The sequence below is a fragment of the Chelonia mydas genome, chromosome 26 (assembly GCF_015237465.2).
Source record: "Chelonia mydas isolate rCheMyd1 chromosome 26, rCheMyd1.pri.v2, whole genome shotgun sequence".
Taxonomy (NCBI): Eukaryota; Metazoa; Chordata; order Testudines; family Cheloniidae; genus Chelonia; species Chelonia mydas.
Window position 1 is genome coordinate 14316151 of NC_057859.1, and position 16310 is coordinate 14332460.

The 16310-nt window shown below is 48.8% G+C and overlaps 1 protein-coding gene across 2 annotated transcripts in view; it reads right to left on the bottom strand.

The window, feature by feature from the left end:
- Positions 1–8300: 8300 nt before the first annotated feature.
- The window catches only part of KANSL3 (KAT8 regulatory NSL complex subunit 3), a 146861-nt gene continuing 138851 nt past the window's right edge, over positions 8301–16310 (bottom strand). Inside the window, exons 22-23 of one of the 2 annotated variants that reach the window (XR_006287628.1) lie at positions 10305–10549; positions 8301–9092 (exon numbers count right to left, since the gene is read on the bottom strand). Coding sequence is in view for 1 of the 2 variants with exons in the window: in XM_043536547.1 (XP_043392482.1) it covers positions 10514–10549 (36 nt within the window). In the remaining variant the exon portion in view is untranslated. Of the gene's footprint in view, positions 10550–16310 lie in introns of both variants that reach the window. The other variant, XM_043536547.1, reaches the window with a different exon arrangement.

A 16310-nucleotide genomic window follows, 5' to 3' on the forward strand; every position in this document is an offset into this window, starting at 1 on the left:
CGTGAGTAGCAGGACACCGCCAGGAGGCGGGTATGTTGTACATGGTTATCTGCCACGTTGGACTCTCGATAGAATTGATTATAATCAATTAACGGCTTATTAAATTGTCTATGAATAATTTATTAACCTTTCTTAAACTCTTTATAAGGGGGTCCTCACTAGAAAGTGTGACCAGGTTCATTGCAATGAAGCCTTCGTGCGCTCATGCTATGAGTCACTCCTGTGACTGCTCCCTCCTGCAAATCCAGACCAAGCGACCCTCTGGGGGAGCTGCTCTGTTTCGGGCTTGTCTACTCTACAAAATTAGGTCGACTTAAAGAGCACTTCCACCGACTGAAGTGGGGCATCCTGGGGCACTCACAGCTGGAGCCCCGCATGTGCCCAGAGTGACAGCCGGAGCTGTAAGCCAGCTGCAGCGTTCACAGCGGGGAACCTACCAACCTTTCCTGTCAATTTCAGGGCTCCCTGCTGGAGCCCTGAAATTGACAAGAATTTTATCCAGCAGCAATCAATGTTCCCTCTCATTTTTTGACGGGCTGCATGCGCAAAAAATTTCTTCTGTGCAAATTTTTGTGCGCACAGTGTTTCACCATGTTTAGGATCTGTGTGCGCACGCCCGCAGCTTAGAGGGAACAGTGGCAGCGATGTAAGGAACAGGGTCTACAGGGAAACTGCACCGCCCTAACTGCGCCAACATAAGTCCTACGCCTCTCGTCGTTACGTCAGTGTAGTGGGGCTCTTACCTCGGCGGGAGCAAGGCTGCAGTGTAGCCACTGACATAGGTCCACATAAGCCAAAGCCTGGATGAGCCATTCCATCAGTCTGATCACCACGCTGCAGTTCCAGTCAATCCCTATAGCCCATGGCAGCATGACAGATCTGCAGTACGACATCGCACAGCAGAGGGCCCCATCATCCTGGTCTTTTGCTGCATGCGGGGGCAGCCTGGCTAGGGGTGGGATCCTGGACTTTCAGCCGTCCTGTTCCTCCGACCAGTTAACCATTCACTTCCTGCTGTGCCTGTTCATGTGTCAATGGGTGCACAGAGTGTGGGCGTGTAGCTGTGTGTCTGTCTATTTAGGCCTGGATGTTTATATCTGCAACTGAAGTTTTGTTCCTGGAGCCTGGGAGATTTCTGAGCTGTGTGCGGGGTTCCAAAGACCCCTGGATGAACGGTGCCCCGCGATGGGCTGGAAGCCCCAGCCTCCCCGCCCCGTCGTGCCCCTGACTGCGTCAAAGACCAAAATATCCTGAAACAAAATTTCACATAATTTGATGTAAAGAATCTTTGCAAACCACAGTGTGAGGTGAGATGACTCAGAGCCCCGGCTTCTGATAACTGCCTCCCTTCAGTGCAGTGGGGCCGGGCTGCGGGGGAAATGCCGAGGGTCAGAGCTGTAGCTTGCGGGACGTTCCATTTTCACTCAGCTCTGAGTGACTGTAGTCGGGATATGAATCACAGCAGCTGAGGAGGCTCAGCACCATGGCAATCCAAGGCAGCTCTGGCGAAACAGGGGCAGGGGCTCTGTCCAGATGCCCCCGCATGATGTGGGGCTGGAGGGTCTGCTGCTATGGCTCACGTCTACGCTGCAATAAAAAACTCGGGGCACCAAGCCTCAGAGCCTGGGTCAATTGACTCAGGCTCACGGGCCGCGGGGCTAAAAACTGCAGTGCAGATGTTCGGCTTGGGCTGGAGTCAGGGCTAGGAGGCCCAATCCCCTCATGTCTACACTGCAATTGTATCGCCCCGCAACCCAAGTCACGCCCATGCTGCAGGTCTTTCACCGCAGCGTAGAGGTACCCATGGGGCCTCCGTAATATGTTTATAGGGTGTGTCATGGCCCCTTCTAGGGACTGGTATACGAAGAAAATGGCCCGCTACAATAGAGTTACCAGGCCAAGGTCTACACTGGGTACTGAAGGCCTTGGGTTCAAATCCTGCTCCTAACCCAGGGACATGAGGGTCACACAGAGACATGCCACGAATGCCCCTGCCAGTCTGCTGGATTCTCTAGCCGTCTGTTAGCTATCTGTATTTTCCCTTTGCTCTGCTGTGTGAGCACCTGGGACTGGGGTCCTCCAATACGTGGGGCCTTGACCTGGCTCAGCCCATCGATCCCAAACTGGCTCAGGCCCAGACGTTGTGATGTCATTCATAGCTATTGCCTGACGCCCCTCCGATCCCACAGGAGCCAACCTGTTTCCCTGCCCATGGAATTCCAAGCCCGGAGCAAGAGGAGAACGCCCCTACCCAGTAGCTATAACAAGGCTTATCCGCTGTGCAGAGCCCAGCCACGGGAGACAGAAACACAGCTCGGAGCCAGTCCTGCCAGGTACACTCCAGCCACTTGGTAATACTGTCTGGGACTAAGGCCATGGGGAAGGCCCCATTTAACTTTGAGGTGACGGCAAGAGACGATAAATCTGTCTGGGCCCACATCACTGTCGTATCTCCGCGCCTCACAATCTTTAATACATTGATCTGCGCCCCTGCCCTTCCCGAGCAGAAATTTAGACACCTACAGGGATCAGCAGCAGCTGAGCAGTGATTTTGTGAATGTCAGTGGTGTCTACAGGGTGATTTTGGCATTTACATGCCCCGTGTGAAACTGGTTCTAAGTGAAGTGGGGAGTCTGCAGTGGAGTTGGGAATTGCATCCAGGTCCCCTGAATCCCAGGCTGGTGTCCTGCTCATGGCACCATTCCTGGAATCTAGGCCTGTTGTTTGCAGCCTGACTGCCGCTAATTAACTATCTTCTTCATGTTCTTAAGAAAGTCCCTGATCTGCTTTAATAGAAACCGGAGTCAAAAATAGAAAGCAGGGTGGTTTTGTTTCTTTCTCTTTATAACAATGCATATTATTAGTCTATTGCTGCTCTGAGCTTCCTTCCTGTGGTCCCAGCCAGTACAGTATCAGCCGGAACGAACTCAGCGTGAGCATCGCTGCCTCCAGGTTCAACACACAGCTTGTCACCACTTCCCCTTTGGGTGAGGTTACAGTGAGCTGAGAAAGGAACTGCATAATACGAGACAATACACAGGCTGGCTACACGGGTGGATGTGAATGAAGGACTGTGTGTGTGTGTGTGTGTGTGTATATATGAATGGCAGTGGGTGGTTGGGAGCTGAGTAGTTGTGTGGGAGTGTGTGTGTGTGCATAGTGAGTATACATGTGAGCATATGTGTGTAAGCATGTGTGTGCTTGGAATGAATCCCTACCCCTCTGTGCCTCAGTTTCCCACCTGGACACTAGGGGCAATCACACTGCTCTGCCTTGGTAAAGCAATTTGAAATCTGCAGATGAGGCCCAAGGCGAATCCTGTTACTAAGGGCCATTGAGTACACCAGCAGAAGGCCTTAAAGCCCCTCTGTGGCTGGTACAACCCTCGCTGTGTCCCCCCATTCCCCAGCTTCTCTCTGTGGCTCAAAGCTCCCCCCGAAGCTATTGCTTCTTAGCAGAATTTCCTCTCTCAGTGCCGAAGCAATAAAATGAATACTGGCCATTCCCATCGCCCTCCGCAGAGCAGGCAGCCAGCCCTCTGGGAGAAGGGTTTTAACCTCAGTGTCCGAGGAGTTACGAATAGTGGTGAGAATCCTGCCAGACGTGAGACTTTGTGCTGGAGCCATGAATCATAGAGTCACAGAGTTTAATGCCAGAAGGGACCTCCAGGTTGTTGGTCTGACCCCCTGTTTATCCCAGGCCCCCAACTCCCCACACCTGTACACTAAACCCAACCCCTGAATCGGGGCTGGGGCTCAGGAGAGCTAGGTTCAATGTCTGGCACTGCAATAGTGTGACCCTAGCCCAATCCCTTCAGCTCCCCATCTCTGCAATGGTGAGAAGAGCCCCTCCCTGGTGTGGGGAGGCTGTCCACTCTGCCAGGCAGGGGCTTCCTATGTGTGTCCAGACCTAGTGCAGTAAAAATATTGACAATGGGAATTAATGGAGGCTGCTGCTCCCCAGGGCCTGGCCAGTTTAGGGTGGACAGGGGGTGCAAAGGAAACAATGCAACGATAGCACAAGCCTAGTCGCATTCATTGACTCTAATGCCAAGTGTTCCCCTTCTGATTTGTATTTCACACACACCTTGCATGACAGAGAGGACTGCACAAGGTGCAGGACAGCAGCAGTTCAAACCCATGGCCTCAGTTGATTTACACTGTCCCCAACGCTCTTAGCCTTCCATGGAGATGGCGCTGAGCAAAGCCTCGTCCTGCTGAGGTTTCTTTGCAGCAGCAGGATTGCGAGTGCACCCTCTCCACGAGCACTGTGCAGCAAGCCAGCTCACTCCCTCTAGCTTGCGTGCGGGACCCAAACAGGCTCATCACGTTCCCAGTCCGGAAAAGGCTAACACACACCTCTGCTGCCTTTGATTTTGTGTATCGACTACCGGGATTAATCAGCTTGGGGTGCTTTGCTTCTCTTCGCAGTTTGAGTAGACCAGCCAGCGTGATTTGCTGTTGGCAGCAGAGAGAGAGATACTAGGCGGGTTCTGTGCATTCACCTTCTCTCACGCGCGACGCCTGGCTCAGGTGCCACATGTCCTTTGGGGAACCATGGTGATACTGTTAGACCATCGCAAGGCCTCAAGATGAAATGACTTGGGTGATTTTCTCCCAGGGACCCTGATGTCCATGTTGTTAACTCTTCACACAGTTTGTCACAGTTTAGAATGGCAGGCCATCCTCGTTCTGGAGAGATGCAGGACTGGGATAGCAGGGGGCTCTGGGGTGGGATTGAGGGGCACCAGCAGAACTGTAGGGAAGTCAAGAGCTGAGATAGCAGGAGTCTGGAGATTGGGAATGAAGGGCATTGGCAGGGGGAACCCAAGCTATGCCTGCCTTTAACTCACTTTCACAAGGACTAAATTTACCAAGAATTTTTTAGAAAAAGAACCTAAACTATATTTACTGTTTTGTAGCAAGTGTGTAAAATTCCCCTCTCCTCCCTCATACCTCCTCCCCTTCCTGCTGGTGCTCGGGCTTGCCCGTAGCTGAGCCACAAGGTTCCCAACAGCCCCCGACCCCCCTCAGCCCATTCACTTGGCGGCCTCAGCAAACCCTGCTATTCCTGTTCCCTTTAATAATTTCATAACAGAGGAGAAATTCAAAGCCCTTTGCAAGTGGGATTTCTCTTTCACTATGACTGGAGACCCTGCTTTGAGTCAGACCCTGTGGGGCGTGGAAAGAGCTTTCCTGTAATGAAAGGGTTAATCTCACCACAGAAACTCTCCTGAGTCATCCCATGTTCTCCGGTTCCAGGGCCAAGCTCCCTAAGGGCCCCTGGCACAGTGTCGCATAGCCCCCTGCCTTCCCACACAGGGGGAGTGCCCCTGCCTGGCCCTACCAGCTCTCTCTCCTCTGGCACTTCACTGGGAGAAACCGACCCTGCACCTTTCCTCTCTTCTCTTTTCATCTCTCCCTCTTCCCCCCGGCCTTGTGAATGAGAACAGCCACACAGTTACACTGGAGAGGATAGTAACTTTCCTGCGTCAGGGCATGAGCAACCCCCTCAAATGACAGGGTCAAGAAGGAACTCCCCACGGGGCCAGGTTATTCCAGAATTGCCCACTAGAAGGGTTCTCCTACTTTTATGCCCAGAAGCTGCTGGTGCTGGCTCAAGTCAGCGGCTGGGCTGGATAGACCCAGGTCTGAGCAGGTCAGGCAATTCCTCTCTTCCTGTTATGGGAGTAAGACAATAATCTCAGAACTCCCATTTCAACTCCCTTTCGTCATTCCTTTCTCACCCTGCTGTTACTGGGCCTATGTTTTGCTGCCTATCACATACCAGTTCTGCTTTTTTGCTGCTCCTGCTGCTGGCTTTGGCTGAGTCACAAGGGGGGATTTTTGAGCTGTTTCAAAACTTCTACCAGAATATTAGCAGATTCTTGGCTATAAAAAGAACAGAGCTCTCTGGAGACATGTCAGAAGCTTCTCTCTCCCCACTCCCCCCACCCCGAATGGGTTAATGGGGCTTGAAGGAGTGGGAGGAGGGGGCTTCATAAGGCAACCCAAAAGGGGCCAGGAAAGTTCTCTCTAGCTTTTTTAAGTTTGTGAGTAAATCTAGTGTGAGTAAAAGTGAAGGGCTCCTGCTAGTGCAGTGGGAGCCGCTCCAGACACAGGCTATTTGCCACTTTATCCGTCTGAAACCAGTACAGTCCAAGGCTACAGCCCCAGCGTGGATGAGTTAAACCAGTCGAACAGTACAGCTCATTCTCCACTTGCCTCTGCACAGGGTTTGTACTGCTATAATTTAAACTGATGCTAGCCCCTGGTGTGGACCTAGGTTTACTGGTATAATGGTAAATATAGGAGAATAAGCTACAGGTATATGGCACCTTATACCGGTAAAACTGGTTCCACAGTAGGGGTTGTAGTGGTAACACTATATCAGTACAAAATCACGCCCCTAACCAACATAGTTAACTTGGAACAATCAGCAGGTGTAGAACAGGCCTTACTCTCCACCCATGTTGCTCTGCCAGTTGCGACTCAATCCTGACCTGCAGCCCCCTGCTATTCCAGCCCTGGGCTCCCCACATACTGAATTGTGGGACCAGTGCAGGGAGGGATACCTACTGCCGTTGCTGTCTGTCCACCCCTCAATCGCAGCCTGCAGGTTCCCTGCTATTCCAGCCCTGTAGTCTTCTCTGAGTACCAGCTGTGCTAAATTTTTGGTGCTTTGTGACATGTGTGAACGGGGAACATCCCAGTGATGGGCACATTAGAAATGCCTACAACAGAATAGAATAATATCGGGAACATCAGAATGGCCAGACTGGCTCAACCCCAAGGTCCATCTAGCCCAGTATCCCAAGATCTTTAACAGGGGCTAGCACTAGATGCTGCAGAGGAAGGTGTGAGAACTCTGCAGTAGCAGATGTGGGGATAACCTGGTCCCCATGTAGGTCCCATTCTGGGCTCTGAAGGTATGTCTACACAACAAAAAAAGCCATTTGGCAGCAGGTCTCAGAGTCTAGGTCAACGCACTCAAGCTCACGGTACAGGGCTAAAAATAGTCACGTTCCACTTGAAACCCTCCCCCCTCGCTGGGTTTCAGATCCTGCGCTCCAGCCAGCTATTTTTAGCCCTGTAGCACCAGCCCCATGAGCCTGAGTCAGTTGACCCAGGCTCTGAGACTCGCTGCCATGGGGGTTTTGCTGTGTAGACACATCCTAATCGTCGGAGACTGGCTTAAACACTGAAGCGTGAGGTTTAATATCCCTGCCAGAATTTGTTATCAAAACCAGGTTTGAGGGAAACTAAGTGGCTAAGACCTTTTGCTCTAGGGTCTTCTCCTCCCAACATGATGCAGCAGCTTAGAAGCACGTAGGAAGTCTCTGGCTGCTCGATGTGTCGAATACTGCGGTTTGCTGGTCGTCAACCCCTTCTGTTGTTGCTCTCATCTGCGATGTGTATTGACTCATACATTCCTGAAAGTGTCCTCTGGTGCATTCTGAGAATTGGGCGCAGAGGCACCGACGAAGGACGGGAGGACAATATCCCTGCAGTCCTGGATTAGAGTGGCGAAAGACTGGTAAAGCGAGGGGGCCTGGCTAAGGCAAAGAATCTCCCTGTGCCCCCAGTGCATAGTGTTATCCACAATCCTCTGTGCTTTTCGGGGCAGCTCTGTGGAAATGACATAATCTCTGGAGCTGCTAAAACCAAGCGGATTGTGGGAGCAACCATTGTGTCATCATGTGGAGCTGAGCAAGCCAAGAGTGTGAGAAGGGTTGTTAGACACGGTGCTTCATGGCATGTCTCAGAGAAGAGAGCACTCGGCATGTTCCTGAAATGCTCAAACAGCTAGAGCTGGAGAGAACTTTTCTGACAAAACATTTTTCCATCAGCAAATGCTGTTGTGTTGAAATGGAACCTTTGCATGGAAACATAGTGATTTCAGGCGGGGAGGGGACAGGACATTTTGACCTTATTGGAAGGGAATGTTTCCATTTTTTGTTTCAAAGCAATTTTTTGTTTTGAAATGTATTGTATTTGATAGTATATTATAAATTATGGTATAATCTAAAATATTTTAAAAGTCAGAATTGGAACAAAACCTTTGGATTTTATCAAAATGAAACATTGCAATTGACCCAAAAGAAAATATTTATGAAAAATTGGTTTCACAGGAAATTTGGAAGCGGAATGAAAACAAATTTGAAATGTGGGAAGGACCTCTGGAATGGGGATTCTGAGTTTCAATCAGCTCTGCAGATGACACTAAATTGGGAGGAGTTGCCAACATCTGTGAGAGTAGAGAAATCACATGGATAGACTAAGAACGAGGAGTACTTGTGGCACCTTAGAGACTAACAAATTTATTTGAGCATAAGCTTTCGTGGGCTAAAGCCCACTTCATCAGATGCATGGAGTGGAAAATACAGTAGGAAGATATATACACAGAGAACTGAGCAGAAAAATAACAATCTGAGCTTCAGTGTGGAAAAGTGCAGGTAATATGCAATAATCTGAAACCCAGGCTATGTTTACGTTGTAGCTGGGAGGTGTGAATCCCAGGTTGTGTAGATGTACCTACGCTAGCTCTGATCGAGCTAACAGGCTAAAAATAGCAGCATAGCTGGAGTAGCACTGGTAGTGGCTTGGACTAGCCACCCAAGTACATATCCTCCCAGACCCCCTGGTACATCCTCATGCAGCTGAGGCCACTACCCACTACCCTGGTTACACTGTTATTTTTAGCACACTAGCTCGAGCACAGCTACCATGTATACATCTATGTGAGCTGGGAATAACATCCCATAGCACCAATGTAGACACAGTCGCAAATGCACAGTGGGGAAGAGGCAGTGGGGAAGTAGGAATTCCAACAGACATGGGAGTGAGAGTGGATAGCACGAAAGGCATAAGTTTGCAATGCAAGAGGGAAGGAAAAAAGGCTAATGAAATTATCTATTCCCTGCTCATCAGCCTCAGCATGAAACAGGCATGTGAAAGTCCCCCACTCTGTGGCCCTGGTGCAGCCATTCCTAGAATGCTCCATTCAGGTCTGGGTCCCTGGGTACCTGCAGGATCCTGGTGAACTGGAGGCCATTAAAAGAAGAGCAACGTGAGCAGTCAGTGCGGATTGGCCTGTGGAAGAAGATTAAAAGAGCTAAACGACCAGGCTGGCTAAGTGCTGAGACAGGGCATTGTGATAGCAGCCGCAGATAGCCGAGGAGAGGGAGAGAGGGTTCACTGAAGAGGGCACCAAGGAGTGTAAATAGGAGAGAGAGATTTAAATAAAGGGACCTGAAACTATCAGAGAAAACTGCCTCAGAGTGAGGTCTCTGAGGCTGTAAAACCATCTGCTGTGGGAAGGGGGAGAGCTCTGGCCTCACAAAGCTTTAGCACAGTGGTTTTCAACCTCTTTTTATTTGCAGACCCCTCAAAAATCTCAAATGGAGGTGTGTACCCCTTTGGAAATCTTAGACATACTCTGCAGACCCCCAGCGGTCTGTGTACCACAGGTTGAAAACCACTGTCCTCGCAATGTGTGGTAGGGAACAATCCTGCACTGGCAGGAGGCGGGGCGGAACTGGACCCACTCATTTCTGCATGGAATTTGCGTGGTAGGCTGCTCTGTTGCTGAGGTTTCCCCCTCAGAGTGATGCACCACTGGCCAGGGCACATGGTGGCTTTGGCCTTCATCTGAAACATCAGGCATTCATCACTGCCAAATGCAGGATCCTGGGACAGACCCAGCAGAGAAATTCCTCTATTCCCACTGCTCTGGGCAGGAAGTGGGGGCATTCAGTCTCATGGGCTTCTCGGCTCAGACTGCCAGCAAGGGGCCAACTAGTCCACATGACCCCTAGGCTGAGACCCACCAAACCTGTATCAGGCACAAAGCAGCGAACAGGTGGTGAAATCATTTGGTGCCTACCAGCTAGAGCTGGTGTTTTTGGAGGATGAATGGTTCAGTGCCCCATCATGGAGGGCAGGGGCCATCAGAGTGCGGAGTTCAGATTGCTGGTTGCCCTGCCTGTCTGCTTCCCAAGCTCTCACTGATGCAGCGGTGCTGATACTACACCCAGCTCGCTGGAGAGGAAGCTTTTATTCTGCTATTGGAAAGTACGGCACACTCATTCAGCGAGCCACCCCGAGCCACAGTTACAACAGCCCCAAAAAGCCCAGGTGTTCCAGTAATGAAAGAGTTAATCACACACACACATATATATACACACACAAGCCACTTCCCTGAGTCTTGGGATGACTCACAACCCACCACTCTGTCCGCTGGTAGAATTAACACAAGCAACCACAGAGCTCTTCCTCTGGACTCAGAGATGAACCGGTATTTACCACCACTCTCCTCCATCTTCTGCTTGCATTCTGGACCCAGCTTAACCAGCTAAGGCAGCTATTGGAAAAACACAGCAAGTGTCCATTGATTGGACCGCGAAGACCATCTGGGCTAAGCATGGACAGCCAACTCAGTGGAACATCTGTAGCAGGACCGTCCAGCTGAACTCTGAGCCCTCCTCTGAGGACAGAGCCCTCCTTCAGTGTGTCTAGAAGGTCGTTTGTGGCCGAAACGGTAACTTTTCCTGTTTCAATACAATAGATAGAAATAGTCTGGTTGAACAAGGCTCGGCCTTGAATGCCATTGACATTCAGAGAAGTACAATGTAAGACATGCAAATCTACAGCACGGCTCTTACCAGGTGTCCAGACTCCTGAGCTCTATTCTCATCTCTCTAATAATTCTTTGAGTGGCCGTGGGCAAGTCCTTTCATCTTCCTGTGCCTCCTTTCCCCATCTCTAAGGTGGGGATAGTGGTTCTTTCCTGCCTGCTGTGAGGTTTAGTTCATATATGTTTGTCAGGAGCACTAAGATCCTTGGACAGAACAAGGGGTTGACCTGTATGAGGCATAAGCCCTCTGTGCAGTACTGAGACTAGTAGTGATGCTCATGGAGGTTAAGTCCATTAATGGCTATTAGCCAGGATGGGTAAGGAATGGTGTCCCTAGCCTCTGTTTGTCAGAGGGTGGAGATGGAGGGCAGGAGAGAGATTACTTGATCATTACCCGTTAGGTTCACTCCCTCTGGGCACCTGGCATTGGCCACTGTCGGTAGACAGGATACTGGGCTGGATGGACCTTTGGTATGACCCAATATGGCCGTTCTTATGTTCTTAAGGCCTTGGCAGAGATGGTGCCAGGGGCATGCGTGGCAGCTGAGCACTGAGAACAGGAGAATGAGGAGTTGACTGTCTGGTTTTTAATGGTGTTGAGCACCTTTGAAAATCAGGCCATGTCTGTCCTCTCCTCTGGTACCTGGTTAACAATTTATGCTGTTAACTAAACACAGGGCTGGCTTCAGGCACCAGCTTTCCAAGCAGGTGCTTGGGGTGGCATTTAGAATGGGGCGGCAGTCCGTGTCCCGCCGCTGCAATGCGGCGGCAGCTCCACCGCTCTTCCCGCTGTGGCAGCTTGCGGCGGCAGCTCCACCGCTCTTGCGGTGGTGGCAATTCGGCAGCGACTGCTTGGGGCAGCAAAATTGGTAGAGCCGCCTCTGACAAAACAACAGCATCTGCAGCCCAGCCATAAAGGGAAGAGTCACTTCCTAAACAGACGTGTAATGGGCACCATCTTGGCCAAGCAGGGACTCCAGCATTAGACAACTCCTCAGTTAGATGCAGGAGTCTTTACAGCTGGGACTGTAGCAGGCTCACATCTTCTGTGGATTAAGCTCTGATGAGGAGTTGTCGCACACTGACCTGTGGGTTATAGAATCACAGGGCCAGAATTTGGCAGCATCCCCTGGGCCTGCACAATTGCCGTCAGTGAAATTGCCTGGATGTAACTGAAGGTAGCCTTGGCCTGCTGAGTTTGTGCTTCCTCCAGGGCCTGTGTGGATTCTTGTATGAGTGCAGTCCCAGCGGTGGGGTACGTGACATGAGTGAAAAGGTCACTCGCACATCTCAAGCATTTCTAGTCTTTGCAAAAATTACTTTTTGATCACAGGATGGTTAGTACATCAGCCAGTGGTTACCAATATTTGCTATTTGCATGGTATCTTGGGCGAGCTGAGTCACAAGGCATTGTTTCTGGGTTCTGACTGGATGATCTAAGGCAGCTTTATTAAATGGGAGGTGGCTCTTTTGGTCTGTTTTGCAATTCATCCATGAAAATTGGTAGCTTTTCAATTAATCTATTACGCAGGCAATAAGAAGAGATTTTGGAGGGAGCTGCGTTGGGCACATCCAGCGTATATACATTTGGGATATACATACCAGTGTAAGTCACTATTGAGTGGGTTGTCACCCTCTGTGCCAAATCCAGAGAGGATGAGTTCTGTTATAGCTGTTAGCTACAGGAGCCATAACCTCAGGTCAAAAGTCGTCAAACTGTCGTGCCCTGTGCTTTTAGCCCTGGAGCTTACTGGTTCAGTTCCTGATCACGATAACCATTGCACTAGTATTCACAAGGCTTTTGCTTTCTGACAACAGGGGTGAGAGTGAGACTTCCTGGCCTGAACATTTGTGACTTATGGGCACTAGTGCACACCAGTGACGTGAATAGCAAAGAGCTTGAATCCCAAGAATATCCACAAAGACTTCCTTTGCTCTACAGCTACACTGTAAGAAGAAACATGAGTTAATGCATGAGGCACCAAACAGGGGTTGGAAGACGTGAGTTCTAGTCCTGGCTGTGCTGATTTTTGACCTGGGGTAAAATACTTCTGTGTTCTATGACTTGGTTTCCCCATCTGTAAAGTTGGGACTAATGATGAAACTGACCTTGATGAAATGCTTTAGGTTAGCGATGAAAAGTGCTATGTAAATTCTAAAAGTTATTATTGCCTCTGAGCCAACTCAGCCTCAGCTTCTTGTGGACTTTGTCCTTGTTAATTACAAAACCTGGTGCAGGTCTCCAAAATGCCAAGAGAAGGGGCAATATAAACATATTTTTAATTATTTTAAGCCACTGTCTAATTTCTCCCTGAGTTGTGGATCTCTCATCTGTGTTATGTCCAGCTGTTGCTGCTTGGAAGCGAGCACATATTTTGCTCTGAAATCTGTACCCTGAATGAGCCATTCATTTGCCCTCCAGATCTTACTCATGATTTGCAATCCCAGTGTAACGTTTTCACATTGTGTATGCACATCTCATCCAGGCTAAGAGCTGCACTTGGTGATGTAAGCTGATATTTTAATTCTCTTACAAGGAATGGTGTTTAGAGGAATGACTTAAGTGGATTACTCATCTTCTGTAATAACTTGGCAATGCTCCCGTTCTATTCCTAGACATGACGCTTGATGCTTTGATTCTTCTTCTTTTTTTAACGAGAAATTACACTCGTGTGTTTTTCAAAGGCTGACTCCTCCCCTTTTATGAGCACTGCATTCTGGGAAATGTAGTACATCTGCATTAAAGTAACAGGGCAGCTCTGAAAAGCAAACTGCACACTTCTGAGTATTGAGAGCTACATCCTCCATCCAGCACCCACCACAAGTAGCTGGGCCAGGTGCTGAGCAGATACATAATGGGGAAGAGGGAGAAAGAGAAGGATGAATCCTTTGCATGAAGGCTTCTTTACCCCAGCTACAAAAGCTTTCCTGAGCCCCCTAATGTGATCTTAGCAGAGGGAGTTAATTACCATTACCAGTTAATTTTCTTGTGATGCGTTCAGATACCATGCTGCTGTGTGGGATGGATAGATACATACATCCATCTTCCTATGGATGGAAGGAAGGATCCTCCTGTGGATGAATGGATAAACAATCCATGCCCCTATGGACACTCTGGTGCTGCCCCTCTCTCTGCCAACTGCTGTGCAGAGTCCCTGTGAAGTTGGGCTCTGTGCCATGCAGGGGTTATGCACCCCAATCACAGCACCTTTGCAGGAGAACAGCAGCAGAGGAGTCTCCAGGGGTGCAGAGGAGGGGGCTGGTTTAGCCTCTGATTGCACAGGAGATGCATTTAAATAATATTCTCGGTGGAGCTTTAACCTCAAACAGAAATGACAACACAAACCCCCAGGAGTAGGAAAACATCATGCAGGGACTTGGGTGTGGGGACTGTTCTTAAGATCAGCACTTTGCAGGAACCCTTTTCAGGAGCATAACAAGGGCTCAGTCCATCTGGGCAGAAATATAGGCTGCAGTTGGTGGTTTACAGCATGACTGTAACTGCTAGCCCCTCACATCTTCTTTCACACCATACAAAAAGGTACTTCATCCAGGGGCTCCCCACACCCTGAGATTGGCTTGGTTCAATTTTGTTTGGGTAAAGGGCCCTCTACCCATGCCAAGCCGCATTGTTATTGGTTGTTCAGATACTACAGCAACAAGCACAGTATAAATATTGAGTTAGGTTATTACTGAAAAGAGCCACCGAGCCATTGTCCTAAACACACTCACATAACAAATGGAAAGGAAATTCACACATGTAGGAGGAAAGGGTGACTCAGTCCCTCTGGTATTCAAGCCTGAAATTCCTAGGAGTCCAGGTATTTCAAAGTTGAGGTTTAGGCATGGGAAACCATCCCCTCTGCTCTAAAATCTCAGTGCTTGGCTGAGATTAAACAACACTGATTGTGATCACAGAAGCCCATAAAGAGCTATTTTGTGGCCTGGAAACCAATCCAGCTATTCCAGGCAGAAGGACAGAATACAGAGTGAAAGATACAATTATCCAATATGGCCTAGATCCAAAGTCCAATTAAATGAGTGAGAGTCAATCAATTGACTTCAGTGTGTTTGGATCAAGACCTATATTAGCTTTCTTACCACAGTGTCTCCAATTAATTTACAGCTCCACATCCTTTGGAAGCTGTAAACCCCATGTAAGCACCAGGGTTCATTAATTTTTATTATATTAATAGAATAGTTAACACTCAGGCATGAAACCGTCATCGTCTCCATCTGACAATACAGACTATATCTCAGACAACGTAGCTCTCAGTTCAAGGCCTACACAGTATTCAGAGTAAGTTCATCCATTTCTAACAGTTAACTTATTACATTATCCCACTCTTACCCCACACCCCTTCCTCAGACAGAAATCTCTGCTAATTCAGTTTTACATCCCACTGCCTTATGAAGCCAAATAAAACTGTCCATGATTATATTTTTTGAATAGCTATGGCTCTGGGCAATACATACAGTCACAAGAACTATGTATAACACCGAGCAATATTTTACTGATAGTGCCTTCTGTGCCAGTCAGAGATCGATTTCCAGTAAATCCTTAGCTTGAGTCCCCACATGGCTAGATAGTTAACTCTATGTGGCTTTTCTAGGGACTGGGACCTCACTCATCCTCTCTTTCTCTATCTAATCTCATACATGTGGATGATACTCACATACTGTAATGCCCAATCCTGCGAAGTACTGACTGCCTTAACTCCCAGAAATATCAATACGAATTGAGGTCACACAGCAGGACTGGACTCATAATAAATTGAGGAACCATGTAATGAATTGCAGAACCATTGTATTCAGCTGCATTGCCTCACATGAGTAATGTGGCCAACCTCAGTCCAACAAAACCTGTATCCCACATTACCCATCATGTACTATCTAGGTCATCTAGGGACCAGATGTTCAGTAGCATGGAGCAGACACCTCTCCTATTGGTTTCATTTGGAACTTCAGGTGTGCAGCACCACAGAAAATCAAGCTCCATCTCTCTGTCTCTGTCTCTAGCTCTGTCTATCTATCTTATCAGCTCATTGGGGGATTATTGTAGGAAAGTTTCTTGGAAGAGATTATTTGAACCAAGAGAAGGAAGTCATAAAAAGTATGAATCATTCACTGTACCTTACACCACAGCCCTTCCTGTGCTGTCCTTTCTCTCTGATCAGTTACAACAATATAGTAGAATATTTTTCCAGCCTCCCCCTCCTCTCCTGTGCTATGGCACTGAAAGGAGCACAACTCCAGTTTCCTGTTTTTTCACAAAAGAAAGGAAATAATGCAACCCTTTCCTTTTAAGTTTTTGCAATGACAGTAACACAACAAAATGTGAGACAACAGTGCAATCATAGCTGGAATGTTATATAAAGCCGGCTGGCCTCCCCCGGCTTCACCTCATCATAACAGCCTCTTCCAGTTTATCTCTGACCGTGACACTCACTTTACCCTTCCCTTCCCCAGACTCCTCTCCACTACGGCCCTGAGTCAGCCAGGTACTTGTTCAGGACTTGTCCACATTTCAAAGCGTGGCTGGTATAGGCAGACCACCAGCCCCTCTTAGTTTATGCTGGCCAAAAACAAAAAGGGGTGTGTGTGTTTCAGTGGCATAGATTATATCAGTTCCCTGAGCAGAATAAGTTTCAGTGGCAAAAGCACTTTTTGCCAGT